This window comes from Mirounga leonina, unplaced genomic scaffold (genome assembly GCF_011800145.1).
Source record: "Mirounga leonina isolate KUSES-001 unplaced genomic scaffold, KU_Mleo_1.0 Mir_114, whole genome shotgun sequence".
Taxonomy (NCBI): Eukaryota; Metazoa; Chordata; class Mammalia; order Carnivora; family Phocidae; genus Mirounga; species Mirounga leonina.
Window position 1 is genome coordinate 16,277,489 of NW_023270265.1, and position 16,462 is coordinate 16,293,950.

Genomic DNA, 16,462 nt, shown 5'->3' on the forward strand with positions numbered 1-16,462 from the left:
GCACTGTCCCTCCCTCACTGTCCTGTCACCCCCCACCCGCACTGTCCCTCCCTCACACCCTGTGGCCTCTCTTCCCCAGACTATTGCAGTACCTCTTTTCAAATCTCCTACTTCCAGGCTCACTCTTAAGTCTGTCTCCCATGTACTTTCAAGATGATCTATCCAAATAAAAATCTGCCTTTGTCCCTCTCCAGCGTAAGTACCCATAATCTTGCAGAGAAAGTCCCACTCTTTTGCCCTAACATCTGGCCACCTGCCTCTCGGGCAGCCCATCTTCCTGCACATCCTCCGTGCACTTACCCCCTTTGATGCCCTTGCTCTTGCTTTTCCCTCCCCCCTTATTCCACTTGCCCAGCTCCTCCGCATCCTTCAAAGGCCAACTCAGATGTTCCCTGGCGTGCGCTGTCCCCGGACTCCACTGTGAAGACACGTTCCACCTTCCCTTATCTCTGCGGTATGACTTGGCCCACTGCTAGGGACGTGTTTCCCCATCTTGAGTTCCTCCTGACCCTGAGCCTGCCACGTGGGGCCCTGGTGCTCATGAGGGCCCTGACGTGGGTGTCTGATGAGCCAGGGTCCAGATCACGACAACGCCTCCTTCCATTCAGCGGCACACTGTGGTCTCTTCTCTTTTGGCAGGGCAAGGCTGAAGAACAACAATAGACAAGTGTGCATTGACCCGAAATTGAAGTGGATTCAGGAATACCTGGAGAAAGCTTTAAACAAGTAAGCACAACAGCCAAAAAGGACTTTCCGCTAGATCCACTTGAGGAAAGCTAACATCGTATGGCAGATGGAAGGGCGAGGTGTGGGGGAGGATGGCCTGGATGGGGAGGACCAGGTGTGCCTTGGGGGGGACGGGTAGTGCACTGACCTGGGAACGGGCTTGAGGTTTGCCCAGCATGTAGACATCCGCATTTATAGTGTCTGGTACGATCCTGCAGCTTTTATTCCCCTGTGCCCCAGACCCTTGTGCATTGGCTGTTTTATAGCTGGGGTTTTTCTAAGAAATCATGTTGTCGCAACAGCATTTCCCACTGTCAGCTCTCTCCCGATCATCGCAATCCTCATCATTCCCATTATCTTTTTTTTAAATCAGTGATTACTTCAAGATCTGTATTTGGTTTGCTTTGGAACTTTTCTTCCTTGCCCCCGGGGCATCTGGGCACAGTCAGGTGATGGCCAAGCATGGAGCTCAGAAAAGTCTCCTTCCTCCAGACTCAGCAGGCTTGGAGGAAGGCTATGGGTGGCCTCCGCAAGGAGTGCCCCTCCGGGAATGACACCCCCCCAGGTGACTCAGATACTGGCCAGCGCTAGGCAGCGGCCGCCGCCCCCACCTCCTCTCTCCAGCTCAGGGGTTGGATCTTTAGGCTCCACGTAGAAGCTACTGTCACTGGGGACTGTGCTCAGAGACCCCCTCCCGGCCATTCCCAGGCCTCTCCGTGCCACATGAATAGCATGCTTTCCTCTTGCTTCTGCTTCTCATTTCTGTACATGCTCCGTGGGGAGGAGGGTGATTGCCAGAGCACTGCCCTGCAGCCCCCTCCTCCCTTTGCCCTCCCCTCCTGCTCAGGCCCTCTGTGAGAATCTTCTCTGGCCTTCTCCAGAATGGGGCTGGCCCTCTCCTGGGGTGGGGGGACGGGGGTGGAAGATCATGTCTCCGCCTTCCCTCGAAAGGCCGGTCTTTGCAGAATCAAATGCAATTTTCCATCTGAGAACTTGTTTTGAGGAATTCGGTTTCTGTGATTGCCTCTGAGGCTTATATAGGCCACGGAGGCTCTAGAAACTCTGAGGTCTCTGAAATCAGAAGTGAACAAAATAAATGAATAAATGAGCCTCTTGCCACGAACCCCTCCTCCTGAAACCACAGCAGGGTTTCAGTTTCCAATCAGAAATGTTGGCAAGGGGACATTTCCATGCATAAATGTGATCCACAGATGGGCCTGGTGGTATTTGTAACTTTTTGCAAGGCATTTTTTTATATATTTTTTGTGCACATTTTTTTTATGTTTCTTTAGAAAACAAATGTATTTCAGAATATATTTATAGTCGAACAATTCATATATTTGAAGTGGAGCCATATGAATGTCAGTAGGTTACATTTCTCTATTATCTTGAACTACTGGCAATTTGTAAAGAAATATATATGATCTATAAATGTGATTACAGCTTTTTAATGTTAGCCACAGTGTATTTTTTCACTTGTACTAAAATTGTATCAAATGTGACATTATATGCACTAGCAATAAAATGCTAATTGTTTCATGGTATCAACCTCCTACTGTACGTGGGAATTTATTTACCGGAAGTAAAATCTATCAGCTGTTAGACATGGGGCTCAGATACATTTGTCGAGTTGATGAAGGTAAGGTGGCCTGCTGGTCAGGTGCCTTAGATCCCTCCTGCCAACTTCGCTTGTGAGCGTGGGCCTTGCTCAGGAGCAGATTAGAGCTGCCACTCAAATTTTTGTGCCTTTTTTTTTGTTAACCCAATGGAAACAGCAGTGCTAGTTTTCTGAAGAATAATATTTGACTCACTAATTCCTCTTCTCCTTCCTCCTCTTCCTTGGTTCTCCTAACATCCCCACGTAATCTCCAGAGACTCAACTCTCATAATATCCAGCTTTCACATTTACCCATGTAAAAATCCCGTAATCCCAGGCCATGGTTAATAGCAAGCTTTCATGGGAACAGGTGGCCTTACCCCATAAATCATTAAATACCATTCAGCTTGAATCATTTTAATGTGACAATCATGAGCCAGTTGCTCTAATCAAATTCTGCTAACCAGCTCTCTCCCTTGCTCTCCAGAACAATCCCAGTCATTCCCAAGGGGTGTCCCCAGGCATCCAGAAAGGAGAAGGTGGGATCAGGCCCGCCTTCTTTCTCCTCTCCTGGATGGCTGCCTGAATGCAACACATGATTCGATTTGAAATGGAAGTATTTTTTTGTAGCTACAGCAGAGTTCAGCTCTGCGCTGAGAAGGAAGGAAGCCAGAGGAGGTGGGATTGAGGTGAGTTAGAAGGCCAAGTCCAGCCTGGCCCAGAGCGTGGACTTCACACCCTTTCAGATGTGAATGCCCTTCAGGGTTGGAAGCCTCAGGCGATAGCTGGAGCCAGGGCCAGGCTGATACCTTGGCCCATGGCTGTAACCAGTTCCCAGATGTTCTGGAAGGCCAGCTAACATTTTTCATTGAATTGGGGAAAATGTCTGATTTATTTTAATGAAGTACTGATGGACGGTGCTTTGCCCAGGGGCCTCCAGGCCTAAGACTGAAGACAAAGTTAAACAGATACCCAGGGCAGTGTTAAAAAATTGTGCAGACTGAAACAGACCCCTGTGTATTTCAAGATCATTAATGGTTCTACTAATTTTATCTAAGGGGGCGCAGAGAAGAAAAAATGGGGAAAAGAGAAAAGATAGGAAAAAAGAAGCGACAGAAGAAGAGAAAGGCTGCTCAGAAAAGGAAAAACTAGTTATCTGCCACTTCGAGATGGACCGCAGTGCACGCTGCTCTTGTCTCCCCCGGCGCTTTGTAAATTTGCTCTAACCCTCCTCCAGGGCAGACCCCTTCCCCCCCGCCCCGCCTTCTGCGCAGGGGCTCAGACCTCCGTGGAGGAGTAGCGTTCCCGTGGCCACACAGGCTCCTGTATTTATGTGCATTTTCAGGCCCTTCCTGGTCTGCTAAGTTATGAAGAAAGTAGTTGTGCAGAGACTGGGGCTGCGGTCTGGGACGAGGAGACTCTGCTCGGGGCTCTGGAGTGGCCCAGGTCTCGCCAGCCTTGCCCTGGGCTGCCTCGCACCCTGCCCTCCACTCCCTCTCTCAGAAGGGCTCCGGAGCCCGCCCGGCCCCACACCCTCACGATCTGCCTTCCTGCTGAGGCCAGGGTGTGGCTGCCCAGCTGCACAGAGCCATCGCTAGCCCAGCAGTGGGAGCCTCGGCCAGCAAGGGACATGCGCCTCCTGCCCTCCCCTTGACTGCTGCTGGTGCCGCCCGTCACTGCCTCCATGGGGCAGCTGTGGCCATGCCTTTTGCAGGTGCTAACTGACTCTTTTTTCCCAAGTGCCTGCTGCCTGGCCCTCCACCCCTCTGCGGCCTGGGGTGGGACTTGTCCAGCAGCCCCTCGCTAGGCCCGAGGCTGTGAGAGCCGCTTTACCTCTGAGCAGGGGTGGTTTCTGCACACCCGGTGGGGAAAGTAGGTGGGAGTTCCACATTCCCAGGGAGCAGCTGTGGAAAATACTTCTCAGGGAGCCTCTGGGCCGGGCAATTCACTTTATAGATTCTTTAAACGGGTCCCCGACATGGAGGAACTGTGTGAAGGGCCTATCCCCACCCACCTTCTGCCGGGAGAGGCTCTGTGACCCTGTGCGATTAGGTTCCAGGACACAGCTGCCTCAGTCCTCACTCATGGGAAATATCTGCTTAAAGTGAACATGGTGTTCTAGAAAGTTCTAGAACTTTCCTCATACCACCCACAGATTTATGTCTTAAGATTTCTTGCCTAGTCTCTCTAATTTGGATCAGAAGGAGGGTGATCACGTGGGAGAGCAAGGTCCTGATTTCAGTAGTACTTTGAAAGAGGACACCTCGCATATCTGGACTGTTCTCCCCATCCTCCTGTCCCTCATAAACACTCACCCTGCACCCCAGGCCCTTGGTCATAATTCAGTATGTGGACCCAGAAAGATGAAGTGGTTGGAGGACAGAACAGGTGGAATCAGGAGAAGAAAATCCAAGGTCCCCGCCTGTCAGACTCCCCTGGCGCACTGGTCCCTTGTGCTTTAGTGCCTTCCTCCGTGACGGCAGCCTAGAGCTCTGGGGGCATTCCTTTTCTCCACTAGAGAAGTGTCCTGCTAGGGTGCTGCAGCCAAAGACCTTTTAGTCCCCATCGCCCTCCCTTTTATCCGGCTGACTCGCAGCCTGCACCCCTCTCACCAGCCCTGGGCTTAGCAGGCCTGCTCCTGGGCGTGCAGAAGGCACCCTCCCCGCCTCGGAAGGCACTGGGCTGTTTGCTGATCTGCCCAGGGCTGCAGTCTTCTGTGGAAGCTAGCAGCAGGCCTGGTCTGGGGGACATTGGCTGGGGTAGTCCTCCTCTTACAAAGGCACCCCAGAGCCGGTCAGACCTGTGGCCCCATGCTCTCCATTCTTCCTGCAGCAGGATCAGCACATCTCTGTGCCTAGAGAGGGGTGGCAGGTCCATCCTGGACACCATGGAGGGCTGCTCGCCATCTAGCCATGAGGGGTCAAGCTATGGCTGCCCTGAGGTGACAGACTGCTTTCTGCAGTGCTCAGGACAGCAGAGCCTCCCACTCCTGCTGGGGGAGCTGGGGCTGCGGGGACTCAGACAGTTGGCCCAAGGTTAAGAAAAGCAAACAAGCTCAGTCCTGTGGCCCTCACTGTATCTGACAAGCCAGCGTGGTGCCCTGGAAGAGTGGAGAGCCGGCCTCCATTCTGTTGTGGGTTGAAACTAGGCAGCACTCACGCAGCTGGGCCAAGTGAATGGCACTGGGTTCCGGCGCTGCCTGGGGCCACCCCCGCCGTGCTGGCCAAGAGACCCTGGGGCCAGTCGGGAGGGCAGGGGGTCCATGGAGGCGGTTGATGGTGCCAAGGCCTCGGAGGAGCAGGCAGCCTCCTCCGGGCTCGGAGTGAGACGGGGCCATGCTTGGGCGGGGGGCTGGCAGCCCTCCATGGGTGCTGGGCCCTGGTGGGGCGCCCCGCCTGCCCTGTCGTGTGAGCACTGTGCCATGCTGTCTGTCCGTGTGCTCTTGTTCATCTGCTGTGCCCCGTGCTGCCCGCGCCCGTCTGTCTTCTCCACTTCCCACCTTCCACCCATCCCTCCGCTTCAGCCCCCCTCCCCCTGCTGCCTCTCACCACGCTCCCCCTTCCCAGGGCCTCGGAAGGGAGGCACAGCCGGCGATTTGGAAGTCAGGAGTTGGGAGCCCTGCCGCCGTGGGGCTCGGCGTCTCAGGCGAGCGACCTGGCCGCTGTGGGAACCCGCCTTAATGGTGTCTCCCTCTGTTCTTGTTAACAGGAGGTTCAAGATGTGAGAGGCGCAGGTGGGGTCAGACGCCTGAGGAAGCCTTACAGTAGGAGCCCGGGTCTGAAAGCAGTGTTAGCAAGAGCCCGCAGCGGCTCCCCTGCACCCAGGCAGGGTCCAGTGCATTTCCAAGGGCTTCGTTTTGCACAGTTTGCCTTACTTTCACCATTTGATTATGTAGCAAAATATATGGTGTTTATTCTTCATTTAGTTTGATTATCCAATGTCACTGGTGACAGATAGGAACTTAGACTAAGGCCGTTATTTTACTTGCTTTCTTATAATATCTTTCCCATGGAGCCCCTTGCCTGGCCAGAGGTTCCTGAGTGTTGTATCTCCCTGAGCTGTACAGGCTGGGAACCCCGATCATCCTGTCCTAGGATGGAGAGCCACCAGGAGGTATCAGAGCCAGTCGGCCTGGGCCAAACCCTAGTGAAGGCTGCCCCGTGCAGGGGGTGGAGAAGGGTTAGGTTTAGAGGGCCAGGCAGGAGCCTCACCCTTCCCCAGAGTGAGGGCTGGGGTCTTCCCTTTCGGTGAGCATGGCAGAGCTTCCCCAAGCTGAGGCAGGCCAGGAGTGTGAGGCCAAGGTAGGGGGAGATGCGCCCCTCATCCTCAGCTCTTCTCTACATCCCATCACGTTCTTCCCATCATTCTCTCTCTCATCCATCATCATGTGTATCCAAGACTGTCTCCATCAACCCGGAAAAAGACTCTCTCAAGACCAAAGCTTTAATTTAAACTGGGCACCAAGAAGCAAATCAAAATGTCTCGTGTCACCCGGTTCTGAAAACACTGTGCACATCTGTGTCTTGTTTGGAATATTGTCTGTTGTTCAATCCTGTGTTCTTGTTCAAAGCCAACATCCTCGCTGTGTGCACAGTCAGCTCCTTGTATGCAAAGACTCAGAGTCAGGAGATGCCTTTTGACCAGGTTTCTGATTAGGGCTGTGAGCCTCTCCGGTAGGCAGCCTGGGTTTCTCCACTGATCACAAACCCAGGATGGATCCGCAGAGCCCAAGGGAATTCGGTTTGCAGCAGTGTTGACCTGGGAGATACACCAGCCCTCCATGCTCCCACAGGTGTCCATATCTCGGAACCACGGGGAGTTTTGTCTCCGTTCGCCAAGCACGCGATTCTTTTGGCAATCACGTGAAAATCAACTCTTTTTTGGTTTTTGAAAACCTGGTCCACAAAACAGTTAATCCTGGACATGAAGATTCCTTCCCAATTAAAATCGAACCTCATCTTTTTCCCCACCTGGCAATTCCATCATTTGCTACCTTGCACAGCGGCCTCTGGACTTGGCCACTAGTGTTATCTTGTGCTTCCAGAACATCCAGCAGGGCATTCCTCTTAGGAAAGGGGATGTTTGGGAAAGTAGGTTAAAACCTTAACATGTAGCGTGTTTCCCTTTACTGAGACCAGTTTGTAGACTTGCATTAAACAGTTTAAAAATCTCACTTTTTGAACAGGTGGGCACTTGAGGGGTTTTTGCTTATTGTGCTTTGTTTCACATTTTGTCTAATACTTTGCCCCTTTGGTTAAATAGCCCAGGAAAAAATTTTAAAGTAAGAAAGCGGAAAAAAAGAAGGGCAAAACTAGGAACTGTATCCATTGACAGGACACTGTAAATAACATGCAGGAAGTATATTATAGTAAAATAATCTTGAATTGTAGGTGTTTTTAGGTGTAATAATCTTTGGGTTATCAGTAACATGTTTAAAGCAATTCCATAAATATTCCTTTATATAGGATCTTCATGGTAGAAAGACAATCCATCAGCCAAACAAAAATCTGTATCTTCAAGTCAGCTATGTTATATTGAATAAAATAGAGTACAGGAACCTTTATTAATTATAAGGAATACGGAACTGGTCTCAGGACCCTCTTTTGAAATTAAACTGTCACTGCAGGTCTCCTGAACTATACGTGAAATGATCGAGTTTCCAGTGGGATGGGCATTTTCTAAGTAATCCAAGATATTTAAAACTCTGATGGAAAATTTGGAACCGTCCTCTCCTTTGGAATCCATGAACCAGAACCATTAAATCTGTTACTCCCAGAAAAACATGGCCCTAAATCTTGACTACACTCAAATAAAGAATCATTCCTTTCTCCCCAAAAGAGGGAAAAATAGATAAGAGTAGAAACCACAGGGAAAGTTATCTGCCTAACAATCGCCCTACTTGCAATCTGCTCCTAAACAGAGACTGCCCAGCGAAAGCAAATATGCATTTAAATAGTCTATTTGCAAAGGAAAAGGCTCTCCCGATCCCCTTTTGCTTTAAAAATACAAGTCAAGTGCATCCCTTGATTAGGGGTCACCCAGCTGTTACTCCTTGTCCAGTGCTGCTCCACCTGACCTTCCCTTGGGCTCCTTGTAACCTCCAGGGTTGTCCTCCCTGGCCAGCCTTTGCATCAGGACCCAGGCAGCTGTGGGGCCGGGGTGGGGCTGGGACTCACGGAAGTGCTGTGTGTTTATATCCGAATCTGCGCCATGTGTTGTGTGTACTGTTCTTCGTCCAGCCCTGTTCAGGTGCTGAGACCCCAGCGAGGAGGCTCAGGAGGGGGACCCTCTGCGTGTGCGCCTGTCCTCCAGAGAAAGGAGGTTCAGCTTGGAGCAGAGGGCCTGAAGAGCAAATAGTTGCAGTCCCACCCCTCTCCCCGACCCCCCGCCCCATGTGAAATCCAGATAACTTGTAAGCTTTTTCATTGGATCCGATTTGACCTTCCTTTTCTGACTGCTGCTTGATGTTATGGCCATGGGCTCCCCACGGGGAGTTTATCACCCCCACCCCTGCCCCAGGCGGTGCACCCTTCTGCAGCAGGATGAGAATTGTGGGGTCCCTGTACCCATCCTCCCTGACCCATTCCGAGGGAGCCCCATCCCTGGGAAATGCTCCCTACAAACCTTCAAGTCCCCTAAGCAGACCACTGACATGGCCAAGTTGAAAAAAAACTCCCAGGCTACTTATGCGTCAGGAACCTCGCTGGCTTCTCAGTCTCCGGGCAGTGATGGGTTCAGTGTTGAATGTGATGAATACTGTATTTTGTGTTGTTTAAATACATCTCCCAGATAATGTGAAAATGGTCCAGGAGAAGGCAGCTTCCTGTATGCGGTGTGCTTTTTTTTTTTTTTAACAAATAACAACTCCTTTTGAGAAACAGCCATTTCTACTTTGAAGTCATATCAATGAAAAGATGTATGTGCACTTACAATTTTCCTAATAAAGACATGTATTCAAATGTAGCAGCCAACAGTTTGAAATTAGTCTTGCCATTCGGAATTTTCCAAACCCGGTTTTTCTTCCTCCAACCCAGCACGGGAGGAGTCGCGTAATCCCAGCTGCACTGGTTAGTGGAAAACAGGCCATTGCAATCACGCTAATCATAAGGAAAATTCTGGGGGCATGCTTGCCTCTCCTAGTCAACTGATCTGTAGCAGGGGGAAAGGCACTCTCTTTTCTCTGAATGTCCTTGTTTTGCTGGAATCCCTTCTTAAAGGCAAGCCAGTCCTCTACTCCAGAAGGGATGGTTTTGTGCAAGGGCCCACATAGTTGCCTGTCAGCTGTGGGGAAGGAAGCCTCCATTTGGTACTTCCCAGGCCAGTGGAGGACAACAGCGGCTGGTCCCTGAAGGCACCATCAAGGACCCAGCACCCTGGGCATATTTTCTGTCCTGCGCTGGGGCCTTCTGGAAACTTACTGAATCTCTCAACAGCTGCCCGCCAGCACTGCCCTGGATACTTGACCAGGCGGTGAGCCTGATAGGCTTCTGTCCTCATAGAGGTCAGCCTGTCACACTTTCTTCTACATTTTTTCTGGTCCACAGTCAACCGCACTGGAAAGGAGGGGCCAGTACAGAAGCCCCAAATGTCTGAGTCCAGATTGCTCTGTCCTCAGACCCTCTGCCCGTTGGCCCAGACATGACCACGTTACCCCTGTGCTCGGAACCTCCCAGCTCTCTATAGGGTGGCTTTGATGTGGTTGCTCAGTTGCAGATGGACTGGAGGAGGAAAGAAGTATTCGAGGAGGCCATGGCAAGAGACAGCATGGTGTCCGGGGACGAGCGTGGGTTTTGCAGAGTCGCAGAGCAGTGCTTGGATCCAGGTCTTTTCTCTGCTCCCTCCGTGACTTAAGACACACCACTTGCCCTGAGTCCCAGCCTCTGCAGCTCTAACCCAGAAGCTTAGCATCCCCAGGAGTTGGGCACACTAGACGCCGGTAGGATATGCTTCGCTCCTTCTCCACCTGCTGTTTCCTGGGGTCCACCTGCCTCTCCTTAGGCCTCAGCAGTGCTCAGATACCTGGAGCTAGAGGTGATTTTGAAAGGTGAGCAGGCGGGGAGAAACCTCTTGTTTGGGTCTTATAGGTTCCCTGAGCACCTTTGCATGCTGGTCCCAGCACACACCACCACACTTCTGGCACCAGGAACCGACACCGTCTGGGTTAAGTATCAAGATTTCAGAATGATATTGACTCTTCAGAACGATGTAGCTTCGCAGGGCTACTGGTCTCCGTGCAGTTGGCCGACAGCAGCTGCACCAGGCCCTGGAGGAGGCAGTTTGGATGCTGTGGGGAGCAGGACGGCCTGCTCCCTGAGCTCATGGAGGCCGCAGTCCAAGGGACTGACTTGCAATTACATGAGCCTTTTGGTAGAGCATGGTAAATAGGACTTCAGCTAGCACTCCAAGGAGGTACCCTTTAAGCTTGTGCTTGCTGCCATATTGGGACTGATAAAGGACCCAGAGGCATCCCCTAAGCACCCCCACAAAAGGTGCACAGATTCTGTTTAGGGGCTAGGCTCTCTTCCATCCTTGAAGGCACCCACCAGCACCGACCCAACTTACCTACATCACTTGTAGTGAGGTAATCATCAGCCTGTGGAGAGCTCCCCTGAGAACAAACTGGGAAAATGGAGTTCCCAGGTGGAGTCCCTCCCTAGGGCATCCCCCAGGGCGCTGCACAGAGTCCTGGTGGGGATGGGGGGAGCCGTGTTCCCAGTGCCTCAAAGAGGACTCGTCACGGTGGGTGTTTAACAGACATTTGACGTGCGAGCAGGTGGTGCAGCTAGCAGCCTCCGGGCAAGCCACACCACCCCCCCCCACTCCCCGCGTTCCTACCTGGGCCTGGAGCTACTCTCAGATTTCAAGGAGGTTGCTCTGCTAAGTTTTCAAGAGTCAACACTCATTTTAGAGCAAATGAGTTGCAGCTACCTCTTGGCCCATGAAACCAAACAGAAACAAAGCCGAGTGCTCCTTCCATACTTCCTTCTCTCCCTTTAACACGTTTCATCCTCCCCCCTCCTCACTCCGCTGATGGTCTGGCTCCTAGTCAGAAGGAAAGGCAACAATAAGAAAGGGGATTCATGAGCCCCACCTCTGGTCCACGGCCACCGCTCTCACCGGGCAGGAAGCGCCCTGCTCCCTTGCTACCCTACACCCGGCCCCGGAGCCCAGCTTCTCACCTGTCCAAGGACACCTCTCCCGACTCCCCCTCTCACCTGCACCAGCAATCTTTGACTCTACATCAACACACCAACATGCTCTAATATCTCCCATAGGAAACCAAATGAAGTGAAAATAGAAGCAAGCCCAACATGGGATTCTTCAGCCCTCTGTCTCCTACCACGTCCGCCCTCCTCTGCTTCTCATCACACGCAAGTCTTCACAAGAGTGGTCTATATTTCCCGTGTCCACTTTCTCTCCTCCTCTCTCTCTTCTCTTTCTTGAAAAACCCACCCCCAACTAGAATTTTGACCCTACCACTCACTCCACTAGACCTGCTCGTTGTTAAGGTTGTCACTGAGCCGTCGGGAAATGCAATGGTCAGGTATCAATTCTCAGCTTCCTCGGGCTCCCGGCAAACTTGACAGCACTGGTCACCCTCCTTGAAATACACGGTCTCGTTGGCTCTCAGGAGACCATTCCTGACTGCTTCTTCAGCTTCATACCTTCCCATTTTTTTTCTGTGTCCTCCTCATCCTCCAGACACCCAAACACAAGGACACCCTTAGGTCAGTCCTCGGATGCTCTGTATTCATACCAGGTGACCTCATTCACTCTCCTGGCCTTGAACACCATGCAAAGGCTGAGGAACCCAGACGGATCTCTCTCCTGGGCTCTGGGCTTGGACACCCCCTCCTCCTCTGAAAGTGATCATTTGCAAAAGGAAACTCCTCTTTTCCACGTCCCTCAACCTGCTCATCCCCATTTCTGTAAATAACAACTCCATTCCTTCCAGGTGCTCAGGCCAAAACCACATAGCCATCTTGGATTTATTTTATTCCCTTACAACCCTGAACTAAATCATTAACAAACCCAATTAGTTAACCTTCAAAATATACCCAGAATCCGATCACTTCTCACGGCTGCCATCTTGGTCCAGCTCCCGCCCCCCACCGTCGCCCCCGCAGTGGCCTGCCGAGCCGCCTGGTCATGCCACCCCTATTCACACCCTCCAGTTTTTAACCAGTGGAGGTTTACACCAACTGGCTCCTGCCATCTCCCTGACCTCACCACTCTCTCTGCTCCCGCCACAGAGGCTCCCTCGCCCTTGATCAGGCCAGGACTGCCCCTGGCCGGGGACTTTTGTGCTGGGTAGCCTCAGCCCAGATAGCACATGGCTCACCCCCTCCCTTCATTCAGTCTCTGTGGGCCACCACCTTGTCAGGAGAGCCTTGGCAGACTCCCCCAGCCTGCGGCCCTTCCCCGATGCACGGCCCCCTTATCCTGCTCGGCCTCCCCCAAGGCACAGCCCCTTCTGCCAGCCACCCATGCGCTGCCCGCTTCACATGAGAAGGTTCAAACCACACGGGAAGAGAGGGGCTTGGTCTGTTTTGCTCACTTTGTGGCCAGCACCTAGAAGTATTTTTGGAATGACTGCCTGATAAATCAACAGGAGGTTAACACATTGGAGTCTTTCTTCACACATCTCTGAGATGAAGATAGCAGGACTCACCTCACAAGGTCACGTGTTCATTCCCACACTCAAGGGCACACTGTGAAGTCATCATTTAGCACCAAATTCACCTCACGCCACTGTGCACATATCGGCTGGTCACACACACACACACCTTTCCTCATATCTAGCATCCCCCGTGCCTGAGGCTTCCCCCTGGAGTCCCCAGAGCACGGAAAGCCATAGTGGTTCAGTTCCTGTGACCGAGATTGAAGACTCATCCCTGTCCCCCTGGGCACCTCCTTCTGAGTGCTCCTTGCTCCTGTGGGAACCTGCACACACTTCCTGTGCAGATCGTAGGGGTTTCAGTGCTGGCCTGGGGTCCATTAGGCCTGGGCTTTGCAGCCAGGGCCCAGGAGGAGGGCAACTACAACTGGCCCAGGGTCCGGGGATGGGGCCTCTGCTGCTACTGCTCCATCCCAGGCCTGACTTGGGGCGGCGGATGGCAGGCCAGCCCCCTGGGAAGGAGGTCAGGGGAAGAGCTGAGGACTCAGGAAAGGCTGGTGGCAGCAGGGCAGTGTTCCACTCTCCCAGGCAGCAGCCCGGCTCTGCAACCCAGCTGGGGAAGTTGCTCAGGAGGAAGAGCGACCGGTCTTGGTCAGCATAGAAGGCCCCAGATGCAGCCACAGGCTCACCTTGTCCTGGCCTCTTCCAGGCATTTCCCTGAACATCAGCCCAGGTCACATGGGCTTGTAGGCCGTGAGGAAACAATCATTTGGGGGCATTCCTGAGCTCCGGGGGAGGCGCCTCTCCTTCTGGACACTGTGGGAACCCTCGAGCACCATGTCCAAACCTTGGCACCTGGGAATGAGGCCTGCCAGGGACCAGCTCTTTCCAGTTCTTCCTGTGTGGGGGCCTGCCCCCGTGCTCAAGCAGCCAAGGGGAACTGAAGGCTAATGCATTCACGGTGCTTCTCCTTAAGTAGGCAGGACAGAGTTCCCAGGGAGGACAAACACACACCTTGGTCAGATGCTTTCCATCCAGCTGACGTTTCGGGAGCAGCCTCTGCCTGCCAACCCACAGAGGTGTTTTTCAGATGACTCCTTCTTCAGTGTTCCCCACAGTCCCACGAGATAACAGCCCTCTCCCTTGTGATGGACACAGAGACAGAAGTCCAAAGCAGCTGTGGAGTCTCCACATCTCAAGGCTGGGACGAGGGAGGCCCAACTGATCCTGCGCTGTTAGGCTCCAGTGGACCTGGCAACCCCTTCTTGCAGTTTGCAAAGCTCCCCAGGCAGAGGTGGTGGGCGGGGAGCTGCTGCGCTCAGGTCGGGGTCTGCCCTGTATGGTTCAAGTGTATGTCCGGGGCTTAAGAGTCCATCTAGAGGAAATGCTCAGCAAGCTCAGGCTACGAAATCAGTATAGACTGTCAGAAGCAGCAATTTTTTTTTCTTTTTTTTTTTTAAGATTTTATTTATTTATTTGAGAGAGAGAGAATGAGAGAGAGAGCACACGAGAGGGGGGAGGGTCAGAGGGAGAAGCAGACCCCCCGCCGAGCAGGGAGCCCGATGCGGGACTCGATCCCGGGACTCCGGGATCATGACCTGAGCCGAAGGCAGTCGCTTAACCAACTGAGCCACCCAGGCGCCCAGAAGCAGCAATTTTTTAAAAAGTGAAATAGCACCAAAAAATAAAGAAAGAAGAGAATGGTATGGAAAACGTTGGCATATGTCACACCTACTAGAGCAATTTGCACACGTGTGTGTGTGCACATGTGTGTGTTTTATAATGTCAAATCCAATTTTTTATGGTGGACTATCCTCATAACATGTACTGCTCTTATGCACATAAAACCCGATGATGAACATGGCTTGCCTCCCTGAGTAGAAGGAAAGAAGTTAGAAGAGGACACCAGATTTCTTTGATTTAATAAGAGTTTTTAAAAAACACAAATGTTTCTAAAATCAGCCTACATTTTACCACCACGGTAGACATCTAATGGCTTTTTTTTCTCTCCTAAACAGCTGTAGGCTTTACAAGTAAATGGTGATATTAAAGAACCAAGACGGCACGGCCATAATCGCTACCCCGTATTGAGCCTCCGGCTCTGTGCTTCTGCATTGGTACTGAAGGTAGTCCTTCCCAGGGAAAGCTCCTGACTGATACGCAGTGTAAAGGTGCCGCTGATCCCAGCACAGATGAGGACAGGGAGGCTCAGAAAGGTGCAGGGGAGCCCCCGAAGCCTAGGCGCATGTGCTGGGCTGCAGCTCTGGAAGCCAAGCGCAGGTGTCTCTGACCCCAAGGCTCACTCTGTGCACTCTCTGGAAATGGCTGGGTATGAGCCATCCCAGGAAAGGCACGGTGCTCACTCTGCTTTTCTAGAATAACAAAACAAGATCTCACCCACAAGGCGCTCTCCCTTATAGCTGCCAAGGCCTGTGTTCTCAAGTGGCCTTGTGAGAGAGCCCACTCCAGTGTGGCAGGCTCACGAGGCCCCTGCTGCCCTCCCCAAACCTGGTCATTGTGGACCTGTGCACTGGGTCAGCACCGGGGCCACAAGGAGCAAGGGCCTGGCACCTGGGGTCCCAGAAAGGGAGGACTTGAACCCGAAAATTCTCAAAGTGAGGAAGCTGAGGGAGTCATTCTTTGGGCAGTCAGGGGTATCAGTGATGCTGTTCAGATGCCTTTTCCAAGGCCTTAAAGAATTCTGATGTGCCTAGACAGTCCCGGTAGCTGCCTGTTGTCCCAGCAAAATGACTAACAGTGCCCTTCCTCTCTCAGAATGTCCTATTTCAAATGATAAATCCTCTGGCCACCTCATCAAATAATGAAAAAGTGTGTGGAATCTGCTAGGCTTGTGCCAGAATGGCAAAAGGTCCTGCTCCTCCCAGCCCTCTTCCTCCTCGGTCTTCTCCTCTCCTTCTAGCAAAGCCTAGACAAGCCTTGGGTCCACGTCCCACTTCCTCCCCTGGCCTTCTACTCTTCACCCAAACCTGGAGCTGCTCTCTGGGGCATCCGAATCCCCAGCCTGGCCTTGGGCTCTTCATCCTCTCTGGAGGCCAGGCACGAGGCAGGGAGGCCAGCCCAGGAGAAGGAGCACGGGACCTGCAGTCCGTGCCCACCCCATCACAGACCACACGGGAGACCTGGGGAGGGATCCGAGCCTCCCCGAGCCTGGAGCTCCTCACATGCAGTTCCTCCTCTGTAGCTCACTGCACAGGGAGAAGGGCCAGCTCTGGGCTGCCCCGGGGAGGGGGGCGGGTGGGGGGGGCCGGGGGAGGTGCTGGAGATAGGGCGGCTGCCTGAGTACAGGGAAGGGGGAGAAATCAGAGGGGGAGACGAACCATGAGAGACTATGGACACTGAGAAACAAACTGAGAGTTCTAGAGGGGAGGGGGTGGGGGGATGGGTTAGCCTGGTGATGGGCATTAAAGAGGGCACGTACTGAGTGGAGCACTGGGTGTCATATGCAAACAATGAACCATGGAACACTACATCAAAAACTAATGATGTAATGTATGGTGACT

The 16,462-nt window shown here is 52.6% G+C and overlaps 1 protein-coding gene across 2 annotated transcripts in view; it reads left to right on the plus strand.

Moving 5' to 3' along the window:
* CXCL12 (C-X-C motif chemokine ligand 12) overlaps positions 1-9,286 on the plus strand; it is a 15,389-nt gene extending 6,103 nt beyond the window's left edge. Inside the window, exons 3-4 of one of the 2 annotated variants that reach the window (XM_035024162.1) lie at positions 640-726; positions 6,032-9,286. In XM_035024162.1, the coding sequence (XP_034880053.1) occupies positions 640-726; positions 6,032-6,047 (103 nt within the window). In that variant the 3' untranslated portion in view covers positions 6,048-9,286. Of the gene's footprint in view, positions 1-639; positions 727-3,381; positions 4,698-6,031 lie in introns of those variants that run through there. The other variant, XM_035024153.1, reaches the window with a different exon arrangement.
* The last annotated feature ends 7,176 nt before the right edge of the window (positions 9,287-16,462 follow it).